The 21,674-nt window shown below is 39.7% G+C and overlaps 1 protein-coding gene across 1 annotated transcript; it reads right to left on the minus strand.

The window, feature by feature from the left end:
• Window positions 1-486: 486 nt before the first annotated feature.
• Window positions 487-19,842, minus strand: si:dkeyp-87e7.4 (uncharacterized protein LOC557283 homolog). The gene is made up of 2 exons (XM_026349187.2): window positions 19,654-19,842; window positions 487-4,045 (listed from the first exon to the last, which is right to left on the minus strand). The coding sequence occupies exon 2, from the start codon at window positions 4,033-4,035 to the stop codon at window positions 2,959-2,961; it is 1,077 nt and encodes a 358-aa protein (XP_026204972.1). The 5' UTR covers window positions 4,036-4,045; window positions 19,654-19,842; the 3' UTR covers window positions 487-2,958.
• Window positions 19,843-21,674: the final 1,832 nt, after the last annotated feature.

A 21,674-nucleotide genomic window follows, 5' to 3' on the forward strand; every position in this document is an offset into this window, starting at 1 on the left:
CAGATTAATAAGCAGTATAACAGATGTTATGTATATAGGGTGTGTAGCTGAAGCCAATTAGCAGCCTTAGCCCCTGTTTAATCCTTTAAATTCAGGTTAAAACATCCAAATAATTAATAATGTTCTATTTTGGTTGTAACTGTTTGAGAGAGCCATTGGTTAAAATGTATGATCATTTTGTAAGGTGTAGTTTGTGGTGCTGTTGAATTGGATTTCGTACTGACAGGTATTATAAATTTCTCCGCCCCATAGTAGACCTGTTTGTGTAATTCAATAGCAGACAGAACAAACTGCATTTGTCCAGTGTACCTAATAAATTACCAACTGAGGTTTATGCCATCACTTTAAATTTGCTTGGTGAATTAATAATGAATTGATCATTAGTCAGATCACTAGTTTGAGCTTGTGAACCATTTGATAACATAGTAATGCAACTCAACTTTACCAGCATCACAGTCATCAGTAAATGTCATAGCTGAAGAAAAATATTTTCAGATCTGTTTTATTGAACAAAAACCTTTCAAAGATCATGTAGGAAATACAATATTATACAAGTGTTGCACAAACAAGACTAACAGAAGATCTAGAAAAGGGGGACGTCTGTGGACAAGACTGTGTACAGACAGACTGGAGAGGGCCGCGAGGAAACCGAGAGACTTCCAAAATGTAAAATTTACCAGAACAAATACATGGACATCTAAAAAAGAAGACAACCAAACACTGATGTGGTCTCAGTTCAAACAGGGAAGCCGATTCCTAATCTCAGAATAGTGCATGGATTTCAAAACCAAAAGCACAGAGTTCCACACAAAATCTAAATAGGTCAGTTTCCCTAATCATTTGGCCATCTGAAGACTGAACTGACCTGATGGTGCTCTTACAAGGACCTCAAAGATTCTAGATATTCAATTTTTAAATATTTAAAAATCTTTTTTTTTTTCTTTGTATTTTTTAAATAAAATGAAAAAAATGTGAATCTGTTAAAAGCTCCCTAAAAAATAAATAAGTGAGTCCCAAAATAAACATCAGCATTCAATAATGTATTTATCTTGTGGAATGTGATTTTGTCCAAGATTATTACGGGATACACACAAGTTTCTTACAGGTGATAACATGAAAATGGACTCAGATGGTTCCTCACAGTAGATCCCCTTCGCAAAGCACTCAAGGCGGTTTGGCATCCCAACCTGCAGGGGGCAGCAGCACAGTCGGAGAATAATAAAATAAAAAAAAATAATAAAATAAAATAAACAGTCTCTAATCTTAAACGCTCCAATCTGAACCACAAGATGAGAAACATGTTGACATTCTTGTGCCAGTCATTTAATTCAGCACCAACATTGCAAAGTTAGCACCTTTAGCAAAAACCAGTGTGGGCACAAAGAAAGTTAAATAAAATTTTTAGAGATGACTTCAAATATTCTCTACATGCAGCAGAAAGTAAGACTATTAATTACTTGTGTGTTCAAGAACAGGCAACAACGAATAACTGTCACACTCTCAAAGTGCATTTTTTAGTTTTAAGCAGAGCCACAACAGTTTGAGCACAGTCGAGGAATTGGAAACTATAAAGTGAATTTTATTTGGCGATTCCTGGCGTGGACTCAAAGTCTAGGAGATAAAGCTTTCTGATGCTGCTGTTTCAGAGTTAACTGGTTAGGAAACAGTAAAACAGGTTTGCAGCTCAAGTTGAATTCTCAACAAACATTTCTTAACATAAGCCAACCATGTCTTCTATCAGTTGTCTTAAGCAGCAGATCAGCAGATTATGGTTTGTTTCCAGCCCCAAGTGAACAACTTGGTGTTTCTGTATTCATATCTTAAACCTATGAAGGTGGACCAGTGTTGTATAATCAGTTGAAAGAATTCTGAGGGAAAAATTCAAGTTTCATTATGCGTACAACACGAGAAGTCTCAAAAGTCTAAAGAAGTCTAAATTGTTTTATCTCAGAATTTATAATGTTTTCTCACAATTACGTTTTGAAGATTTATATCAGAAGGTAAATGTTTTAACAACATAAAGCTGGTCATATCCAAAATGACTTTTTCTGGAGTTGTTTCATTGGTTCCTAATTCAAAGTTTCTTTTTTCTCCACGTGTGAATAACCTACACCAAAGGAACACTTTGTGAAACACTGTAGTTCAAACAAAATATTTTTTTCTCTCTGTGTTGTTGGACTCAATTACCTGCTGATCTCAGTCTTAGAACCTCCCATATTTCCAATGGAAACAATAACACAGGAAAGGAAGACAAACAAAGACTTTCCTATTTTCTTTCTTCATAGTAGTTGTTAAGACAAAGTAAAAACTTTCATTTTTCCCTGCTTTAGTTTAATTGTTTTGCTGGAACCAACCAACCATCACAGTTGCCCTGTCTTCATCCCTAGTCCATCCGGGCGCCTGTTGGGACCACCCTGTCCCACCATTAGATTCATTTTCTCCTTCTTTCCAGTGGAAAATAGAGCACTGCATGGGTGGCAGCACTGTTTGCGCAATACAAGTACAAATACTTAACAAATGGTGTTATTCTTCAAATTAATTATAAATACTCTTCAAATAACTTGGTGGCCACACCCACAACCTTGTCCATAAAGTCATCAACAACATCAGCTAGTTGCCAGTCAACTCAAAGCAGAATGATGGTTGGTTGATGAGCTGTGTATAAATGAATGATAACAGTGAAAATGTACCAGCATTAGCAAATTCTCAGCCATTTCCCAATAATTTCCCAGCCTGCTAGGAAAAAAGAGTAATAACTTTGATGCTTTTCGATCGCAAGTGCAACTGTCAGGACCCAGAACCTTCAAACCCATACTTTACCTTCAACACCCAGCAGAGATCACAAAAACCCAACAACAGCAACTGCTATGAACACTGGGGCTCAGCCAGGTAGAGTTTAATGTATGAGAAACACTAACATCTGCTAAAGGAAACAATGTGTGTATTTGAGGGTAACCGTCACTTGTTCTGGTATCTGAAGTCTCTCAGGACATGATTGAGAGGTTGGATCTGAATCACTGGAGACAGGTTGACCTGTAAGATCTTCTGTGCTTTCCTGCGTGCCTCAGCCACCGAGCGAGAGTCATCCACCTTTACCACTTTCCATCTAAAACTGTTCTTGTCCTTCCAGCTGTTCCTCTGTCGGGTTTGGTTGTTTAGGTCCTTAGGCCCCCGATCATCCCGGTGGAAGCCATTGCTTCTCCACCCATTGCTAGTCAGCTCTGTGTGAGTCTGTGGGAACAGCCGGCCATTACTATAGAAGACTGGAGCAGAATCTCCAATGAGGGCGCCGTCCAGTCGGATGGGGCAAGACAGGCTCTTCTGGCTGAACAAGGCCACAGCTTTGGTGGGTGTCCCACCACCATTCTGAGAAGGCTGCAAAGGTATTCCTGAAAGCACTGGAGGGTGCTGTTGCTTTGAAAGTACAACAGAGGACAACTCAGAGGAAGAGTCCCAGCTAGTGTGGATCTGGAGTCTGGCCGTGTGGAAGCCTGACAGGCCTTCAATGTTGGTCAGTCGGAGGCACGGTTGCACCTGCAGTGCCTGCGACATCTCTACAGTCCGACTGGGTGTCCTGCTGCAGACAATGGTGCGATGGTCCACAAGCAGCTCTGGAGGTCGCACCCCTTGAATTCTGGGGTTGCTCCTCTCTGAGGTGTTCCAGGATGGGTGCACCTCTCTCTTCTTGGTTACGGGTCTCTTTCCCCTCCTCTTGGCAGTGGGTCTGACATTCCTGTTAGGTGGCTTTAGCATGTCTTCAGTCAGGAGTTGGGTTGTGCAGGAGCGGTAGCCATACACGTCCTTGCTGTGCAGCACGGTGGGCTTGTGGCCCTCCTCACTTATCTCCTGCAAAAAGGTAACAAGGTCCTCAGTGCTCGACAGGTCACAGGACATCGGGCTGAGGATCTTCAAAGCATCCAAGAGGACACTGTGGCCTGCTGACGAGATCCGGGACCAAGAGTGAACCGCCCTCCGCTCTTCATTGGCAAATGCCAATGGTCGGCTGACCACGGGACCTCGTGCCGTGTCAGCCATGTTTGTAGTCCTGTAGAAGAAAACAAAAAGCTTTTGATTAAACTGAAACTTTTTTGCTTTTTGTTATTATAGAACCTTATACTGTTACTCCTTATTATTTGCTTATTCCTGAAGTGGTGTATGTATGATGTATGACGAATATGATGGTAGTACTTGGAAGTTGGATGTTACTATGGCAAATATTACCCCAGACAATCAGACAACAGGAAAAATAGCAAATAGAAAAAATGTTTGACTTTTGTAGCAAAATTAATACATTAAAAATAAACAATTAGCAGCTTATAAAATTTTATTTAAAAAAATGTATTAGCAAGCACTGCCAGACCATAATCTATTTCTCACTAAAGGTTACAGTCTTTTGGGGCATTTTATGCATACCGACAATTCTGATTTTTTAGCAAATTCATAGATGTTTATCCCTGATGGACATTTGAGATACTGCAAGGTGTTAAGTTCTACTGACTCCTGTATTTGACCTGCTGGTAATCTGTATGACAAGAAGAAAAAAAGATGTTGGCAATAACAAAACAAAATAAAAAAAATTAATAATAGATTTAGTATGAAAATGTATTTTTAAATCTGTGCATATCTGCACATCCTGAACATTTCTCCATTATCATGATTCTCTGCCATCTGCTGCTTCTGGGTACTGTGACCTCTTGACCCCGTTACTAGTCATTAAATGCGATCACAAAACTGATGCATGTCCTGCAGCTGAGCTGAACCGTAAGATGTTAATAAGTAACATCTTGCATCACTAAATATCACGTTAACATGAACTTGTACTGCTGCAGCTGTAAACACGCAAGCTGGATATTTTAATAGGTGAATTAATGCTCAAGGGATCACCTAGTTCACGGTCTGCAGCAGTGTAATCCAACACCTCACACGAACCAGGAGAGAGTAGCACAACAAATATAAAGAAAATGGAAACCTCCACATCTGCTCAGAGAACAACCCCAGCTGGCTCGTTATTTTGGGCCAACAAGCGGAAGTCAATGCAACTTTCTCTTAGTTCACCGCCAGTGCTACACCCTTACACCAATTGTCTAAACAAGCTTCATTAGCTGCCATGGTAGCAGGACCAGCGGGGCCTGGTAGTTCAAGGGGACTTTTCTTTAGCAGTTCAGATTTAATCTATAAATTATTTACTGTCATTAGTTTCCTCATTTAAAGCTTAGAGTTCAAACAGGTTTATATCAACAATAACAGTGTTGATATAAACTGGTGACGTGTCACTAATAAAGGCAAATTCATGGTTCCCTCTTGCATTTATAAAGTCACTTCTATTCATCTTACACTGGGCTGTGTGTATAAAGACTCATTCTTCCGAGCACAAAGGCAACCTCTGACAGCAAGAAGAACAGGCTCCTTTGTTGAATTTAGTTGAACATTAAAAAAACAACACAGTATGTGTAACAAGAAGAGTACCTAATAAACACTTAATATCTGTGGTGCAAACTCAAATGTTGGGCTGCATGTAGACTCGTATTGACTCAGTCGTCCATGTGAAGTTATCTGGAAGTTGAGTCATGGCAACTGGACTTCCTTCTAGTAAGGTCAAAACGTTTCACTACTCATCCAAGTAGCTTCTTCAGTCTGAAAAGTAGTTTGTTAGAGGCCACAAATTTATGCTCCAGGTTTGGTTTCACCCCTTGGCCTGAATAGGTTCGTTAGGTAAAACAATGGAAGGGTAGATTGTGAGGGATGTAATAGTTGCACCTCTGACAACCCCTCTTCTCACCTAAAGTGAGTCGTTAGGTGTGTCCAGCCTGGTGCAGGTGTGAATTTGGCCTGATCTTTGTTGATGGATGAAAGGGCAGCATGATAAATAGAAGACAAGTTATGTCTAAGTCCTCTACCTCTGTTGAGTGGGCCCCTTTCTCAAACCTATTCTCTGTCCAATATGTGTACCATAGACATGGTATTCATGTTATCTAAAAATCCTTTTCGGGTTCTCTAAAATCCTTGCTATGCAAGACATGATCAGGTTTTTGCATTGGACCTGGGACTGCGGCTATTGCGTTGTTCTTTTTCTGGAACACAATGTTGCAAGGTCCAGTTGAGGTATCCACAGGTCTTGAGAGCTGTCTTGAGATGCCTGTCTTCGTGCAATTTGGCTTATGTGGAATTGGTGATGTTTTTGGCTCTGTGGTTCAGGGTCCTGATGACTCCTGGTTTATATTGTAGTGGATGATGTGATGTCAAAAAAAAAAAAAAAAAAAGGTCTGTGTGGGTGAGTTTTTTGTAAATCTCTATTTCCAGTCTGCTGTCTGTCCTGGTGATGACCACACAAGGAAGGTCTTCCGGTTGTCTTTAGTGTCCTCCCTGGTAAATTCTGTGAAGGCCTGTACCTCCTAGATGTTGATTTTGACAATATGAAAGGACAGCTAGAACACTGGCAGACTACAGGACCCATCTTCACTTTAACCTTAGATGCAGAAAACAGAACCTCATCCCGGTTGGCCTACGTCTGCATTCCACAGTAACAAGTCACAGAGTAGACAAGATCCTTCAGAAGGCACAAGAACATCAGCTTAATGAAAGGATAACCTCCACATGAAACTATATGACACTCCTCCAAAGCAAGCATTGGATGCAGTCACAGACTTTGTCCATAAAGTACAGATGGCCCAGCAGTGCAAAGGCATGAATAGGCAAACTGAGTTTTACTTTCTTTTCGCAAAAAAACGACAACAACGACGACAAAAGGACGACAAGACCACAACAGAGGACACCAAGAACAAATGGGTAAAGAATCTCTCGTACAGAGAACTCACCCCGTCAAGGAGTCTTAGCCAAAGGCTTAAACTATGCCATCACCCCAAAACAGGTTCCTGTTGAGGACTTAACGTATAGCTACAGAATCCGCAATCCAGAACAACAACCTACCAGTGGCAGAAGCAGAGCAAAATCCTGGTTAGTCCTTACATGCCTGAGGAAAATTATTTTTAGATAACACAGCATACCTGTCTATTTCAAACCCTCCAACAAACGCAGGCAGAGACTGGTCCACCCAAAAGACCGGACTCCAAAACACAAGATGAGCAATATAGTGCATGCAGTCCAGTCCAGTGAAGAGTGCTCTGAGCTGTACATTGGAGAAAGAAAACAGCCGCTACACAAGAGGATGGCACAGCACAAGAGTAGTAACACCTCAGGACCTGAATCAGCTGTGTACCTTCATCTAAAGGACACTCTTTCGAGGACAGTGACGTTCACACATTGGACAGAGAAGACAAGGGGTTTGAGAGAAGGGCGAGGGAAGCCTGTCGTGTGCAAGTCAACACCCCCTCATGCAACGGAGGTGGAGGCCTTAGATACAAGCAGTCTTCTATTCATCATGCTGCCCTTTAATCCATCACCAACAAGATCAGGCCCAATTCACACCTGCACCCGTTGGACACACCTAACACACCTTAAATTTTAAGGGTAAAGTTTCTGAAGGTGTTATGTTCCTTTATTACCAACATAGCAGCTGTTGATTTAAATTAGTCAGGGTCATTATCAATGACTAAGCTTGACATTGTCAAAGCGTGTCATGACTCAAACAAAAGAGATTTCTGCTGGCCTTAGAAGAACTGTTGCTCAACAGAACATTAGATTATGCAGCAAGAAAACACCTCAGAAGTAATTCTAGCAAAGAATATGGTTAGTCACCATCCTATAAAATGCAGTGAAAGGACCTGGAGCTGTCAGCTCATGCAGGGAAGGAGACAAACATTCCTGAGTGGAAGCTGTTCTGTGTGGAGGAATAGGCTAAAATACCTCCAAGCTGACTTGCAAAGCTGATAAAAAGTTGCCAGAAATGTTTAGTTGAAGTTACCACTGCAAAAGAGGATCACACCAGTCACTGAAGACATAGGTTCACATACATTTGCCACACACAAATATTTAAGACTGAACAATTTTCCACAATAATAATAATAACTAATAAGTAAATGATAATGATAATACAAAGTAAATTAATATGTTAAACTTTAGTTGAGTTCCCCTTGTGCGATGATTCTCGTGTTTCATGTCACATTTATGCAGAAGTAAAGACAATACTACCTCATTTACAATTCTGCATTTTAAATGTATAAGCTCTACTATGTAATATTTTGGCACATTGTTTTATATAAAACTATAAAAACCTAAACTACAGTATATCTCTCATGTTCAAGCCACACATTTATTTAGTAACCATGCAAAAGTAGAAGAAGAAAAGTGGGGTCGCCTTGACCTAACGATGAACATAAGTGTGTGGCTGATGATGCTGTGTCACGATGACCGAATGGCTGTGTTGTGGGAAAGGAGAAGACTGTAGAAGTGCAGCAGAAGCCTGTCTTTGTTTGAGGCTCAACACTAATGAGCAGGTGGTTTTCTGTAATTAACTGTACTCATGTACTGACCTTGCTGCAGCACTTTAACCTATTAAAGAGCTATTTTTATTTGTACTGACCAATCAGCAATCGCTCACCTCACTAAGGGGACCACAGTATATGTAGCTCAGTGTCTGCAGCTTTACTAGTCCAACTGTACATACAGTGCCTATGGAAAGTATTCACCCCCTTTGACAAAAAAAAAAAAAGGCAGAAAATACCTCATTAATGTCAAATTGAAAACAGGTTTCTACAATGATGTCAATTAAATAAAAATATGTAAGGTGAAATCAGTGTTTGCATTTATATTCAGCCCTTTTAAAATGACTGACCTAATCAGTGAAATGGGGATCACCTGAGTGCAGTAAATGTGTCTCAAGTGATTGCAGTATAAAGACACTTGTGTCTGGAAGGTCTAGTCACTGGTTAATCAGTATTCCTGGCTACCATTACACCATGAAGACAAAAGAACACTCCCAGCAACTCAGAGAACAGGTAATTGAAAAGCATAAGTCAGGGGATGGATACAAAAAAAATCTCCAAGGCACTGAACAACTCTCGGAGTTCAGTGAAATCCATCATCAAGAAATGATAGGAATATAGCACATGTCTAAATCTGCCTAGAACATGCCGTCCACTCAAGTAACCATGTTACAGCCATGTTTCTCAAGTAAGGGGATTACTTAACTGTCATGTAAACAGGAAATCTGGTTACCATAATCAGGATAAGGTATTAAAGAAACCCAGGTTGATTTCTCCCAGAGAACTACGATTACTCTGCCATGTACATGTCTAACTAGGTTTGTAATAAGCTTTTTTACAAGAGGACTAGATAAAAGCTGCCGACACTCACTACTCTTTCCCTTTCAGCAGAGAAATGTGGCTGGATGAAAGGAGAGAACATTACACATAGTGATGTTGCCTCGTTTTTAACATAGTCCTTTGAAAATCAGACTAAAACTGAAACCAACAAAAAATGCCTATAGGTATACAAAACAAGTCATAGTTCATGCCTGTTTAAAGACAGCGATGCCTGGATGTGCCATTTTCTAGTAATACATTCAGACAAGACAGAAGTTATTTTATTTCGGCCCAAAAACGTCAGATATACTATTTAATCATACTACTTACTCTAGATGAAATGGCGCTGGCTCCAAGTATTACTCTTAAAAATGTTATTTTCAACAAGGATATCTCCTTTACCTTGCATTTAGTGAAAGAGACAGAACTGCCTTCTTCCACCTGAGGAATACTGGTAAAAAATTAGGAGCATCCTGTCTCAAAGTGATGCTGAAAAACCATTCATTTGTTACTTCTACTAGACTGGACTATTGTAATTCATTATTAATAGAATGTCCCAATAACTCATTAAAAAGCCTCCAGTTAATCCAAAATGCTGCAGCCAGAGTTCTGTCTGGAATTAGCAAGAGAGATCATATTTCTCCTACGATATCTTCTCTCCATTGGCTCAGTGTAAAATCTAGAAAACAATTTAAAATAATCAAGCACCATCCATTTTAAAGATTTCATAGTGCCAGCAGAGCACGTTTCTAGAGTTTCCAGATGCAGAATGGGGGGCAGAGCCTTTAGCCATCAAGCTCCTCTCCTGTGGAACCAGCTCCCTGTTCAGGTTCGGGAGACAGTCAGGCTGTAGGAGGACCTCCTTTGATGTACCAAGCTCCACTCCTCCTTTCTATCCATTAAAATGCTACCATTGCATGTCATTAACTCTGTACTGTAACTGTGTCTCTTCTCTCCAGTAGTTGTCTTTCCTCTTCTCTGTACTTTTCTGCAGGTATGTCCGGCCTCAGAGCTGTATGTTCCCAGTGTGCAGTTACTGGCCCTACTAACCTACCCAGTGTATCTGCTGCTTGTTGCTGCTCCTCTTTTCTCTCTCCACTTTCCACTCACTCCAATCAGTCGAGGCAGATGGCCGCCCACCCTGAGCCTGGCTTTGTTGGAGGTTTCTTCAGTTAAGAGAGTTTTTCCTCTCCTTTGTCATCCAGTGGTGCTCAAGCCAAGAGAGATTTTCTATACAATTTTATATGATTATGATTTACATTTAATTAAGTAACTTTCTCACCTTACAATGTAAAGTGCCTTAAGATTACTTTTGCTGTGATTTAGTACAATATAAATAAACCAAATTTTGCTGAACTGTGTAACATGAAACAGCTAAAAGCTAAAAGGCTTTCTTCAGCAGGAAGGACTGACCAGACTGATTATTGAAGAGAGTTATTTTTGCAATTCAGTAAAATAAATGAAACTGCTTTAAAAGTTGAAATTGCTATTAGCTAGGAAGTGATTCTGTGGGGTTTTTGTAACTTCGGAAAAAATGTGTGTGATATTTACTCAAGGATCAACACAGGTCAACAGTGTTGTCAACTGTAGAACAGAAATACACGTAAAAGCTACAATGCAGGTAACACGTCTCCTGAGAGTACCGCTGAATGTGGAGATGTTAATTAGCTGCCTTATTGAGAAAAATAAAGTCCTCAAGATCAGTCTGGTGGCTTCTGGTAATTTTCCACCTCAGATATTATATAAAATTACACGCTGTGTTCTGTTTACCTTTCATCAAACTTGCAGACAGGGATGAAATGGAGTCCCTATCGGGTAAAAAACTGCTCTGTTTAAACTGCTAAAAAATATGAGTAATTCATAATTTATTTATTTAACAGTTTAAATTGTGCAGAGGACATTGTAGCCTTCAGTAACAACAGACCAAGGAGATTTGTTGTTACTCTGCAGTTCAACATGAACCTTACAAAGCCTATTAATCAGTCACTGCAATGCACACGGTAACTCGGCTGCTGTCAGGCCTGCACTGCTGGAAGAGCAGATTGACACTCCCCTGAGACTCATGGACTACCTTACCGATCGTACCCAGTACGTCCACCTGCAGAACTGTGTGTCTGACACTGTGGTCTGTAGCACAGGGAACAGTTCTGACAGTTATCTTCACCTTGTATTTGTCAGACGTCAGGTACAACTCAGACTCCTGGCATCTTCAGAAGTTCTCTGATGACTCTGAAGTTGTAGGATGTATTCAGGGTGGAAACATCACAGTACCAGGGAGTGGTGGACAGTTTTGTTGATTTGGTGTGGACTCAAACATCTTCAACTCAACGTCAGTGAAGCAAAGGAGCTCAATAAACTGGACTGGACTAAGAACTCATCAGCAATGACATTTTTGTGTTGATGTTATTTTGTATTTTTGTGGATCTTTTCTAATTGTGGTTCCTTTTCTTTCTGTCTGAGTTGAGAGCAACTGTAACAAGGCAAAACTATTTCCCTCTGGGATTAATTAAGTTTTTAAAATCCTGAATCTTAAATATACACTAAGATCACAGATGTCTACATTTACACCAGCCATTAAAAGGTGAATTTAATTATCAACATTTGGCCCACATTGTGAGTCTGCCTCATTATGAAAATCAGACTGTCAACAAAAATTATGGAAAAACTACACAGGATCCTCCAGAGGAAAAAAAAAGTCAAAGTTGGATGTTTCCATATTATGAAAGAAAAATAGCAACAGGACTGTCAACACAGATGTACATGTGTATGACTTTCAGCCTTAATTAAAAGGGTCGAATATAATGATGAGCCATGTAGGAGTCAAAGCTATTTTTGTCCAAAGATTACAAATTTTTGGGGCTCAGAAATATTTAGAGTAACTAACAAGATCATAAATTAAATTGAAATAAATAAAATACTTGGTTAAAAAATTCTTTGCAGTCAATGGCTCCCTAAAATCTGCCCTCTTAGACATCACCAGATGCCGAGTTTCTTCCCTGGTGATGCTCCATCAGGCCTTGAGTGTAGTTCCTAGTTTTTTTGGATTTTTGTCTTCAGTTTAGCCTCCAGGACTTAAAATGTGTGTTTAGCTGGATACCACTTCTTCGCCATAAAAAGCCCTGGGTGTCTTTCACAGTATACCTTGGATCATTGTCCAGCTGTGAGGCACTGTCCAAAACTTTGAAGCATTTAGCTGAATATGAGCAGATAATTTAACACTAAACATTTCAAAATTCACACTGCTGCTGTCAGCAGTCACATCATCGGTAAATGGAACAGAGACAGTTCCTGTGGCAGCTATACATAACACTACCTCTATCATGCTTTTTTGGTTTGGTGCTTCCTGTTTTCAGAATTACCAATTGTTTACATCTTGTGGTACTTGCGGTAATTTTTCTTTTAATTGTTTAGGTTGTTCTGTAAGTTATTTTTCTTCACTAGGGAAACAATTATTATCTACCACAGTTGTTTCCTAGGGTCTTTCTGGGCCTTCTGCTGTCCATGACTTTTTAGTTTGTTCTTTCTAAAATAAATAGAAAACAATAGTTGATTTGGCAACACCTAATGTTTTTACTACCTCTGATGGGTTTTCTTTTGATGTTTCAGCCTTATGACAGCTTGTTGGTTTTCACTTGTTGACTACTTACAAGAATAGATTCCAAATGCCACACTCAAAATCAGAAAAAAAAAAAAAAAACACTGACCTTTAGGTTCATATGGTGTACCAGTTGGCCAACAGGTGATTAAGTAAACATCCAGAAGACACAAAGCAACGTTATTTTAAGAGGTATCATATTTCTTACTAGCTACAAATGTCTTATATTGTCTCTCCTGTAGCCATAGACAATCTGTGCCTTTTGCTGCTAAATGCTCCACTGTGTTCACAAGGCAGTCAGAAACCATGTCTGTCTGCCAACTGGTGCTGAGCAGGTATTGTACAAAGGGTCTTTACAGACCTTTTCCTCTGAACAACCCCCCATTGCTGGCAAAAATTTAACTATGAGAGCAGTGAATTTGTGCACAGTGCAATGAAATTTGGCATGAACATTAATTGCGCTATAGAGGCCTTAAGTTATCACCTCATGCCATATCAGGTCAGAATTTTTATTACCGTCATTCGTTTTGCAAGTATTTGAGGAATCAACAAGATATGAGCCTCAACTTTGAGCAGATGTTAGCACGCTAAAGGCCATAAAAAAAAGTTTTCAAATCTGTAATTCATGCCTCTTAGATAAAGCTAATAAAATGTTATATTTTGCTTCTCGTTAGCTAATGTGTAAATTTACAAATAGTTTCTGTACACCTCTGAATTCATCCTGATACTGCCATCATGAGTTATATCATGAATAAAGACAAACAAGCAAAGAATCAATGTCACAGGACACACCCAAGGAAAAAAAAAATAAAAACACCTCGCCCTTTTAAAATGTGGGACTAAATCAAGTCTGCCAAAAACACATTTTAGGCAAGTTTAGCTAGTTAGATAAATACACTTTTATTTCCATTTTAAAATGTATTGAGATGCTGGAAAAGGGAATAAATTGCTCCCTGGGACTAGCTAAATTATTGTCACATCAGACTCAGTTGACAGTTATTTATTTGTGAAGGTGTTAGTAAGTGTGTGGAGAGGTCTGGGCTCATCTGGCCCAAGTTAAGATTCTTCTCCCACACAGAACTAAAATAAAATGGCCTTGTCCTTCCAATACTTGTGGGGGCTTCCTAGATATCTGGGAAGCCATTGACAGAATTTTCACCATGTTTTTTTTTTTGTTTACTCCTTCACCATTCTAAATAAAAACATACGTCATCACGATAGGGATGAAAACTATTGCAACAACTGCTCTTAACTTCATGGCCAAATCCTCCTTCTTACTGGCGGTAGTTTCATTGTTTTGCAAGTTTACCTCATAATGAAAATGCAGCTACAGCCTGCAGCTGCAGTTGTGTGGTTACAGAGCGAGACAACACAAACACCTGTGATTGGGCAGCTGACTGATTAATATGGAGCACTTCATTTGACACGTCAGAGCAGCATGTTACAATTCAGATTTAAATCAAAATCATGACTATTATAGAATATTAAGTATTTCTGCCACATCAAACTCCATGTAATTGTGTGGATGTCCAGTCTAAATACATTTATGCACACAGACAGCCCTATTCTACTACATGAACTTAATGATTACATGCTCTCTCTTTGTTTTCAGCTTTAAGAAGTTCCTAAAACTAAATTAAAGCACTGCTCAGGAGGTGATACTAAGCCTAGGCATTTTCAGGCATTGGCAGTGTTGATCATCCGTGATTGGTTGAGCATGTAAGGTCACATCACAACAGAAACCACTACAACAAATACAAAAGTATGTCAAACATTATGTGTACACAAACTGCTGCTGGCTCATTTGCAAAGTTTTTACATTTCAAGTGTATTTTTCCAGGTATATGATGATAAATCACTCCACAGAAAGCAGCAAGCTAAAATATTTGTACAGAGAATAGAGAAATATATAAAGTAAACTGTGCAAACAAACTAGCTTTCAGTGCAACTGCTAAGCCCATTCCGAGAACTGAGGTTACAAAACATAATCAACATTGCATAAAAATAGTAGGGTTGGGTATATTAAGGACTAGATTGTAAACCATTCTATGTTTAAAACCCTGGACCAATGATTTATTTTCTTTGACAAATGCAAATTAAACAACATCTATGTTTCCAGGCCTAGATGTGCAAAACAAATTAGCACAGATTCACTCAACTTGACATTGTTACACATCTAATAGAGATAATAACTTAAACAAACCAAAACCAGAGCAATGTGCAGAGCGTCATTTCAGTTTATACTGCATCTCTCAAAAATTCAATCTTTAGATCCACTATGAGATAGCCAGAGTCATAGGTCTCTGCTTGAACCCACAGTTTCAGAACTGCTTCACAAACAACATCAAAGGCAAACTCTTGTTTCTATCCTTTACTGTGAAGGTCTTCACACACAACAAATTTACAGAATAATTTTCTTGCACATCAATACCGACGTGTCAATAAACCATTTCACGTTAACAACAGATTTCGATGAGCAAAAAGCAGCTTTTTATTTTTTATTTTTTAATGAATCAGAATGACCATGAGGTCATCATCGCTTGATGTGGAATCCATTTTTGTAGTGTGACTTTGTAGAGCCTGAACTCACCTATTTGCATTGAGTTGGATGAGAATATTTGTGGTGCATTTACCTCACAATGTATACTTCATTTATTTGCTTTAATCCTGAAGTGTAGGAGGTCAGGTTTAGGTTTGGGGCATTCATTTATTGACACAAACCTTCTCCAAAACAAAAACACAGTTGGACCATTGAGGAACAGATTAATGGCAGTAACAGCTGTGAAGCCATCTACTGACTGCCAGTTTTACCAGGTGTATGTAAAATGTGCAAAACCTCCACTCATCTGATAGTTCGAACTGTGATTATTCACAAAGGCAGTAGGAAAGATATAGAACCAGAAAGAATTGATGAGATCCTTCAAACAGATATACTCTTAGAATAAAGAATCTGATATATTTAATTCAATGTGCCACAGAGCTCTATTAGGTTGGGGATATACTTGCTATTAACTATGCATCAGTACGCAGAATGGCGCTCTCACATTGCCTGCACTGATTTGGGGCATTTGGAAATGGAGGCAAGAGTCCAAAAAAAATACTGAGAATCGTTTTTAATATATATTATATGTGTAAAAATCATCACTATCAGCCTGCAGTATACAGAAGCGAGAACATCCCCGATCAGTATCAACTAAATTTTGAGTAGTTTTATTCAGTTTTTATTGGATTTTAGCCAAATGTAAAGAAGAAGAAGCAAATTAATCTGAACAAAAACATTTTTGACTAAAACAATTGAGCCAAGTGCATCAAAAATGATCGGAATACAAACTTTCTGTTCTATAAATGTCACCTCCCCTGTACGTTTTGCATTCATGCAGTCCCACATCGGCACACTCCCACCTCCATATTTCACAGCTTGCATTGTGCTACTGTGGCAACTCTGGCCAGGTCTACACCAAACATGCTGGATCTGGATCTGCATGGATCCTCCATCTGCTTCAAACAAATTTATTCCAGATTAATTTAACCAGTTAATACACTGCCAATACTTGTGAGGGTTGTTTTCATGGTCTTTGGCAAAGTTCGGTATTGCATTTTGTAAGCAGTGGCTTAAGGTCAACTTGCAATGTCCTAGGTAACAGACACAGAAGAGTACAACAAGGCACCAAATGTTTTCATGGTTGCTCCTCCACTATTTAAGAGGTAGAATAACTTGGGAGTTGCAATGGCTAACATAGAAAACAACCAAAAAGCAATAACTAAAAACAAAATGTAGGAGAGGCCCACTACTGGTTAAAAGGGCATATAACCTTAGTATTCCATCTGGCCATTATTTATCCAAAGTATGTAAAAAACGAGATGTGAGGAACAGAGAGCGATAGTTGTGTGGTCTCCATGGCAGCGGCTCTGAGAGCAGGGATAGAAGGTTTGGGGGTTAAGGGACAGCCAGACACAGAAACATGGACTGGATGGTAGATGTCAGGGAATGGTAGAAAACCAAGTGGCAATTTAAATAATCTAGAGAAATTAGTCACTAATAGACATTTTAAAATCAACTTATGGTATGGTCACCTCCACATACATAACAGTCTGCAAAATCTGGTCTGGAACACATTCTACATTGTTTGTTGAACCTAAAAGATACACTCTTTAGTTACCCCTTTTTGACCAGCATAACCTGGCTGCTAGCTCTGGGCTAGTACTACTACTGGTTCAGAGTTGGTTCACCTTTCAAAGCTTCTAAGAACTGGTTTACTTTTCCTTTGGGTAGAGACCCAAAATAGGGCCATGTTGTTGTCACTGTAACTGTATAAGCCCACAAACAAACTTCTTATAAGATTAATTGATGGAATAATCAACGGAATACTTGAGTAATAAAATAATGGACTGCTGCAGCCTTATACACAACTGAACTGACTCGCCCTTAAGTACCAGTACCAACTGGACTTCCTTCTTGTTAGGTAAAAACTTTTCGGTACTCATCCAAGTAGCTTCTTTAGTCTGAGGACAATTGGTTGGAAGCCATAAATTTCTCTTTCAGCTTAGTTACGCTTCACACCTGACCTGAATAGGCTCAACGAGTAAACATGAGTGAAAGTGACCACTTTCCACATTATCAAGCAAAATTAACTTTTAGACATGGTTGATTCAACTTTGATAGAATCCATTCCAGCCACGATTTGACAGACAACACAAAAATGAAAACATGACAATGTCAGCGAAATAGAGCTAGCCAAGTGACTCGACTGAGACTCTCCACATTTTCAAAACATATACCTTCACTACTATTAAAACCTAAATCCTACAATGCCCTGCATTATCTAATCACTATTGGAAGTTATTTAGCAGTGGTCCACTACATACATGTTAGATGGTTGTATATTAGCCAGAATCTGGCAATACAATACATAAAGGGCTTGTGATTTTATACGGTGACAAGAAAGAGTATAAACCTTTTGGAATTTCATGTTCTTTTGCATTTTGTCATAAAAATTGATCTGATCTTCAGTCTATACTCTTCAGAGTATAAACAAATATGATGTGTCTAAAGTAATAACACAAACAACATCAGATCTTTCATGTCTTTATTGAGGACCGCCATAAAAATCTCATAGTGCTAGTGAAAAAAACTATGTGAACCCTTGGAATTAATAACTGGTTGACCTTGTCAGCAATAATCTCAACCAGGTGAGTCCTCTAGCTGTGGATCAGACCTGCACATTGTTCAGGAGGAATTTTAGCCTATTCTTCCTGCAGAACTGTTTTAGTTCTGTCATTTCTTTGGACATCTCGTGTGTGTGTCTCTCTTCAAGTATTTCCATAGCATCTCTATTGGGTTGAGGTCTGGGCTCTGACTTGGCCACTCCAAAAGGTGGGTTTTTTTTCTGAAGCCATTATTTTGTGTGTTTTGGGCCATTGTCCTGTTGCATCATCCAACTTCTACAGACTTTTAGCTGATGTACAGACATTCTCACATTATCCTGAAGATTTTTTGATACAATTGGAACACAATTAATTTTCTCCTCAATTACTGCAAGTTGGCCTGATGCAGACCCAAATCATGACATTTCCTCCACCGTACTTTTCTATTGAGGTGAGGTTTTCATGACGATATGTTATGCCCTTTTTACTGGACTGGCCGCCCACTTCTTGTGTATTCTTGTGCGGAGCAAACTTAAAAAGTTAGAGTGGTGTTTGTCAGTCAAAATAGCTCTAGTCCACACCCTAAAAATAACCACAGACTTCAATTAGCTTTTTTGAGGTCATTATACAAGAGTTCACATACTCTTGTCCACTCGCAAGGTTTTTTGTGGTTGTTCTCAAAGACAAGATAAATTACAAAAGTTTCAAAAACTTTTAGTAGCCACTGTATATTGTCACAAACTGCGATTCTGTAATAAAGAAAAGTACACTGTCACTTCCTCTACACAGCCATGTAGCAGTTTTGCGATTAAACAACAAAAAAAAGCCACATCTTGCCATGAATCTTTGCATGTAAATTATAAACTCAAAATCAACGTTTTACAAGAATCGATACAGTATCACACCACAATATTGCGATATTCAGGTATAACAAGATTTCTTTGGTCCTCTAATACATATCGCAAAAGCAAACAATACATTTTGTGATGTTTTAGCATTATGATTTAAGCACAATTTGTCAGATTAGCTACCATGGCTAGCCTAATTCAAATATTTTTAAAGTCATATCACTATAGATTCGTGAAACCATTTTGCACTTACTAACTGAATCAGAAAGACACGCCACTAGAAAATCATCATACATGTTGACTGCCGGTTTGGCTGGGCCTCAGTAAGCTTAGCTAGCTAAGCAGGAAAACGGACAGGTTTAGCTAGTTGGTTAATGAGAAAAGGAATCCTAAAACAGTCTGGTTAAATTAAATTCTATCAGAAGTGCTGAAAATAAACAACAGAGCCCATTAAGGGTTGGGCTAGGAAGTGTACGTATACGTACGTCGCTCTTTTGCTCTCTAGCGCCCCCTTCACGAACGCACCGGTAAGACTTCGTTAATTTACACAACAGCTGCATTAAGCTGGATCCAAATGTGCGCTCTGTAGCCAAAAGCTCGTTTACAACTTTCAGTGGTTTGAGGAAGGACCTCGCCATTTTTCACACGTACTTGTGAAGTGCTAGCGACAAGCTTTGCTCGCCAAACACTCTCCCAGCAATCTTTCCCCTATCTGGGCAGCTACTAAGCTAGTTGTTGAGGCTGCCCCCAGCCCCTCCGACCGGCCTGGCCCTCACCTCCCACACATTCTCCGATATATTTGCTAAGTCGGACACGTAAATGTTACCAACAGGAATGGAAACGCTCAATAAAAATGCAGAATTACCTTTTAACGGTACTGTCTACAGACGCTCCACGGTAAAATGGCTGCAACAACAGCGGAGTGGATGACAGACCAGGGAGGAGAGGCGGAGGCTGCCGGGGAGCGCGGAGAGGGGGCGGGCTCTGATAACCCCGCCGAGGGGTGGGGGTGGGGAGCGGACACAAGTACGAAAAATCACCGGTTCGACCGAGAACAAGACAAGAAAAAGTCCATTTAAAACCTCTTTGTGTTTCCAAACACTACAACTGTTGTGAAAACAAAGAGTGGTCCAGCAACCTGGAAACACAGTGACGTCACACCGGGGCGGGGCTTATGTTTTTGCAATTTAACAACAAACTTTTATCTGTTTATCTACACGCTGTGGCTTTAAATCTCAAATCTAATTGAATCAGAATTAATCATTGTTCAGGTATTTTTCCTTGCGATGTCATTTTTCAGTTCTTTCTTTGTTGTAATCTCTACTTGTATGTATGTATTTCATATTACTAACAGTGGAAATGTTTCGTGTTCAATGTGTTTGTGGCTAATTCTCATGTTCATTTTTCATCGTTCATTCTTCCTCACCAGTGTGGCAAAAACTATTCATATAAACCTCACACTTGTTTAAGACAATGAACAGAAGATCTCAACAGGTTTCAGAAGGGCTACAACACCACCAACTGTCTGCCCCTTCCCTAAACAACATACTTTATCAATCTCCTTGGGGAAACAAATATGTCTTGCATAGTTGTGCTTTGGGTCACTGTGCTGTGGTACAATGAAAGTGGCTCCAATCATGTGCCATTCACGGGGTATGGTATAGCGTCAGAAAATGGAATAAGGGTGGAAACTGAATGATTCCTTTTTTAAGATCCTTTGTCCTCAGAGACAGGATTGTGTGGAGGCACAGGTCTGGGGAAGGGTTAAAAAAAATTCTGTAGCAGTGCAGCAAGGTCCCAATGAGCACAGTGGCCTCCATCATCTTTAAATGGAAGACGTTTGGGACCACCAGGACTTTTTCTAGAGCAGGCCACAGGCCAACCTGAGCAGTCAAGAGAGAAGGGCCGTAGGGTGCTGACCAAGAACCCAATGGTCACTTTGAAAGAGCTCCAGTATTTCTCTATAGAGATATGAGAACTTTGCAGAAGAACAACCATCTCTGCAGCACTCCACCAATCAGGTCTGCACGGTAGAGTGGCCAGACAGAAACCACTCTTTAGTAAAAGGCACATGGCAGCCTGCCTGGAGTTTACCGAAAGGCACCTGTAGGACTCTCTGACCATGAGAAACAAAATTCTCTGGTCTGATGAAACAAAGATTGAACTCTTTGGTCTGAATGTCAAGCGTCATGTGTGGATGAAACCAGGTACCGCTCAATACCTGGCCAATACCATCCCTACAGTGAAGCATGGTGGTGGCAGCATCATGTTCTGGGGATGTTTTTCAGTGGCTGGAACTGGGAGACTAGTCATGATTCCAGCTCAACTTCTTGTCCCACACTTATATTTTTTCTGTTTCCAGTCCTTCTCTGTTGTCCTGGCATTTAGCTTTGCCTAATCAGTCTGATTACTTTCACCTGGCCCTTCCTATTCTTTCATAAGCTCACCTCTGTTTAAAGCCTCCTTGCTAGACTGTTACAGCTCTACTCTGCAGCCCTGTTATATCTTGTCTTGCCTTTGATACCTTGTATGAACCTGGACCTTGACTCTACCTTTTTGCCCTCTGTGAAAGACTGTGAAATCGATGCCATCTGTATATCTGGACCCTCTGACAAACCTGTTTACCTGGACACTTTATTTAACTTAACTTCTGGACTTGACTTTGGATCATCGACTGTGGTCCTCTATTTTATCAAATGCCAACATTGTATGTAATTAACTTTGTGCTCTCTCCTGTAGTTGTGTTTCCTCCTCTCTGTCTCCCTCTCTCTGTTCTCCTCTGCAGGTTCCTCCTTGATTTGGCGCTAAACAAATAAAATTGTAGTGTATTCAATTCAATTCAGTATGTTTTGGAGTTTTTACCTGCAGTAATCACAGTGATTTTTT

The sequence above is a fragment of the Anabas testudineus genome, chromosome 5, assembly GCF_900324465.2.
Source record: "Anabas testudineus chromosome 5, fAnaTes1.2, whole genome shotgun sequence".
Taxonomy (NCBI): Eukaryota; Metazoa; Chordata; class Actinopteri; order Anabantiformes; family Anabantidae; genus Anabas; species Anabas testudineus.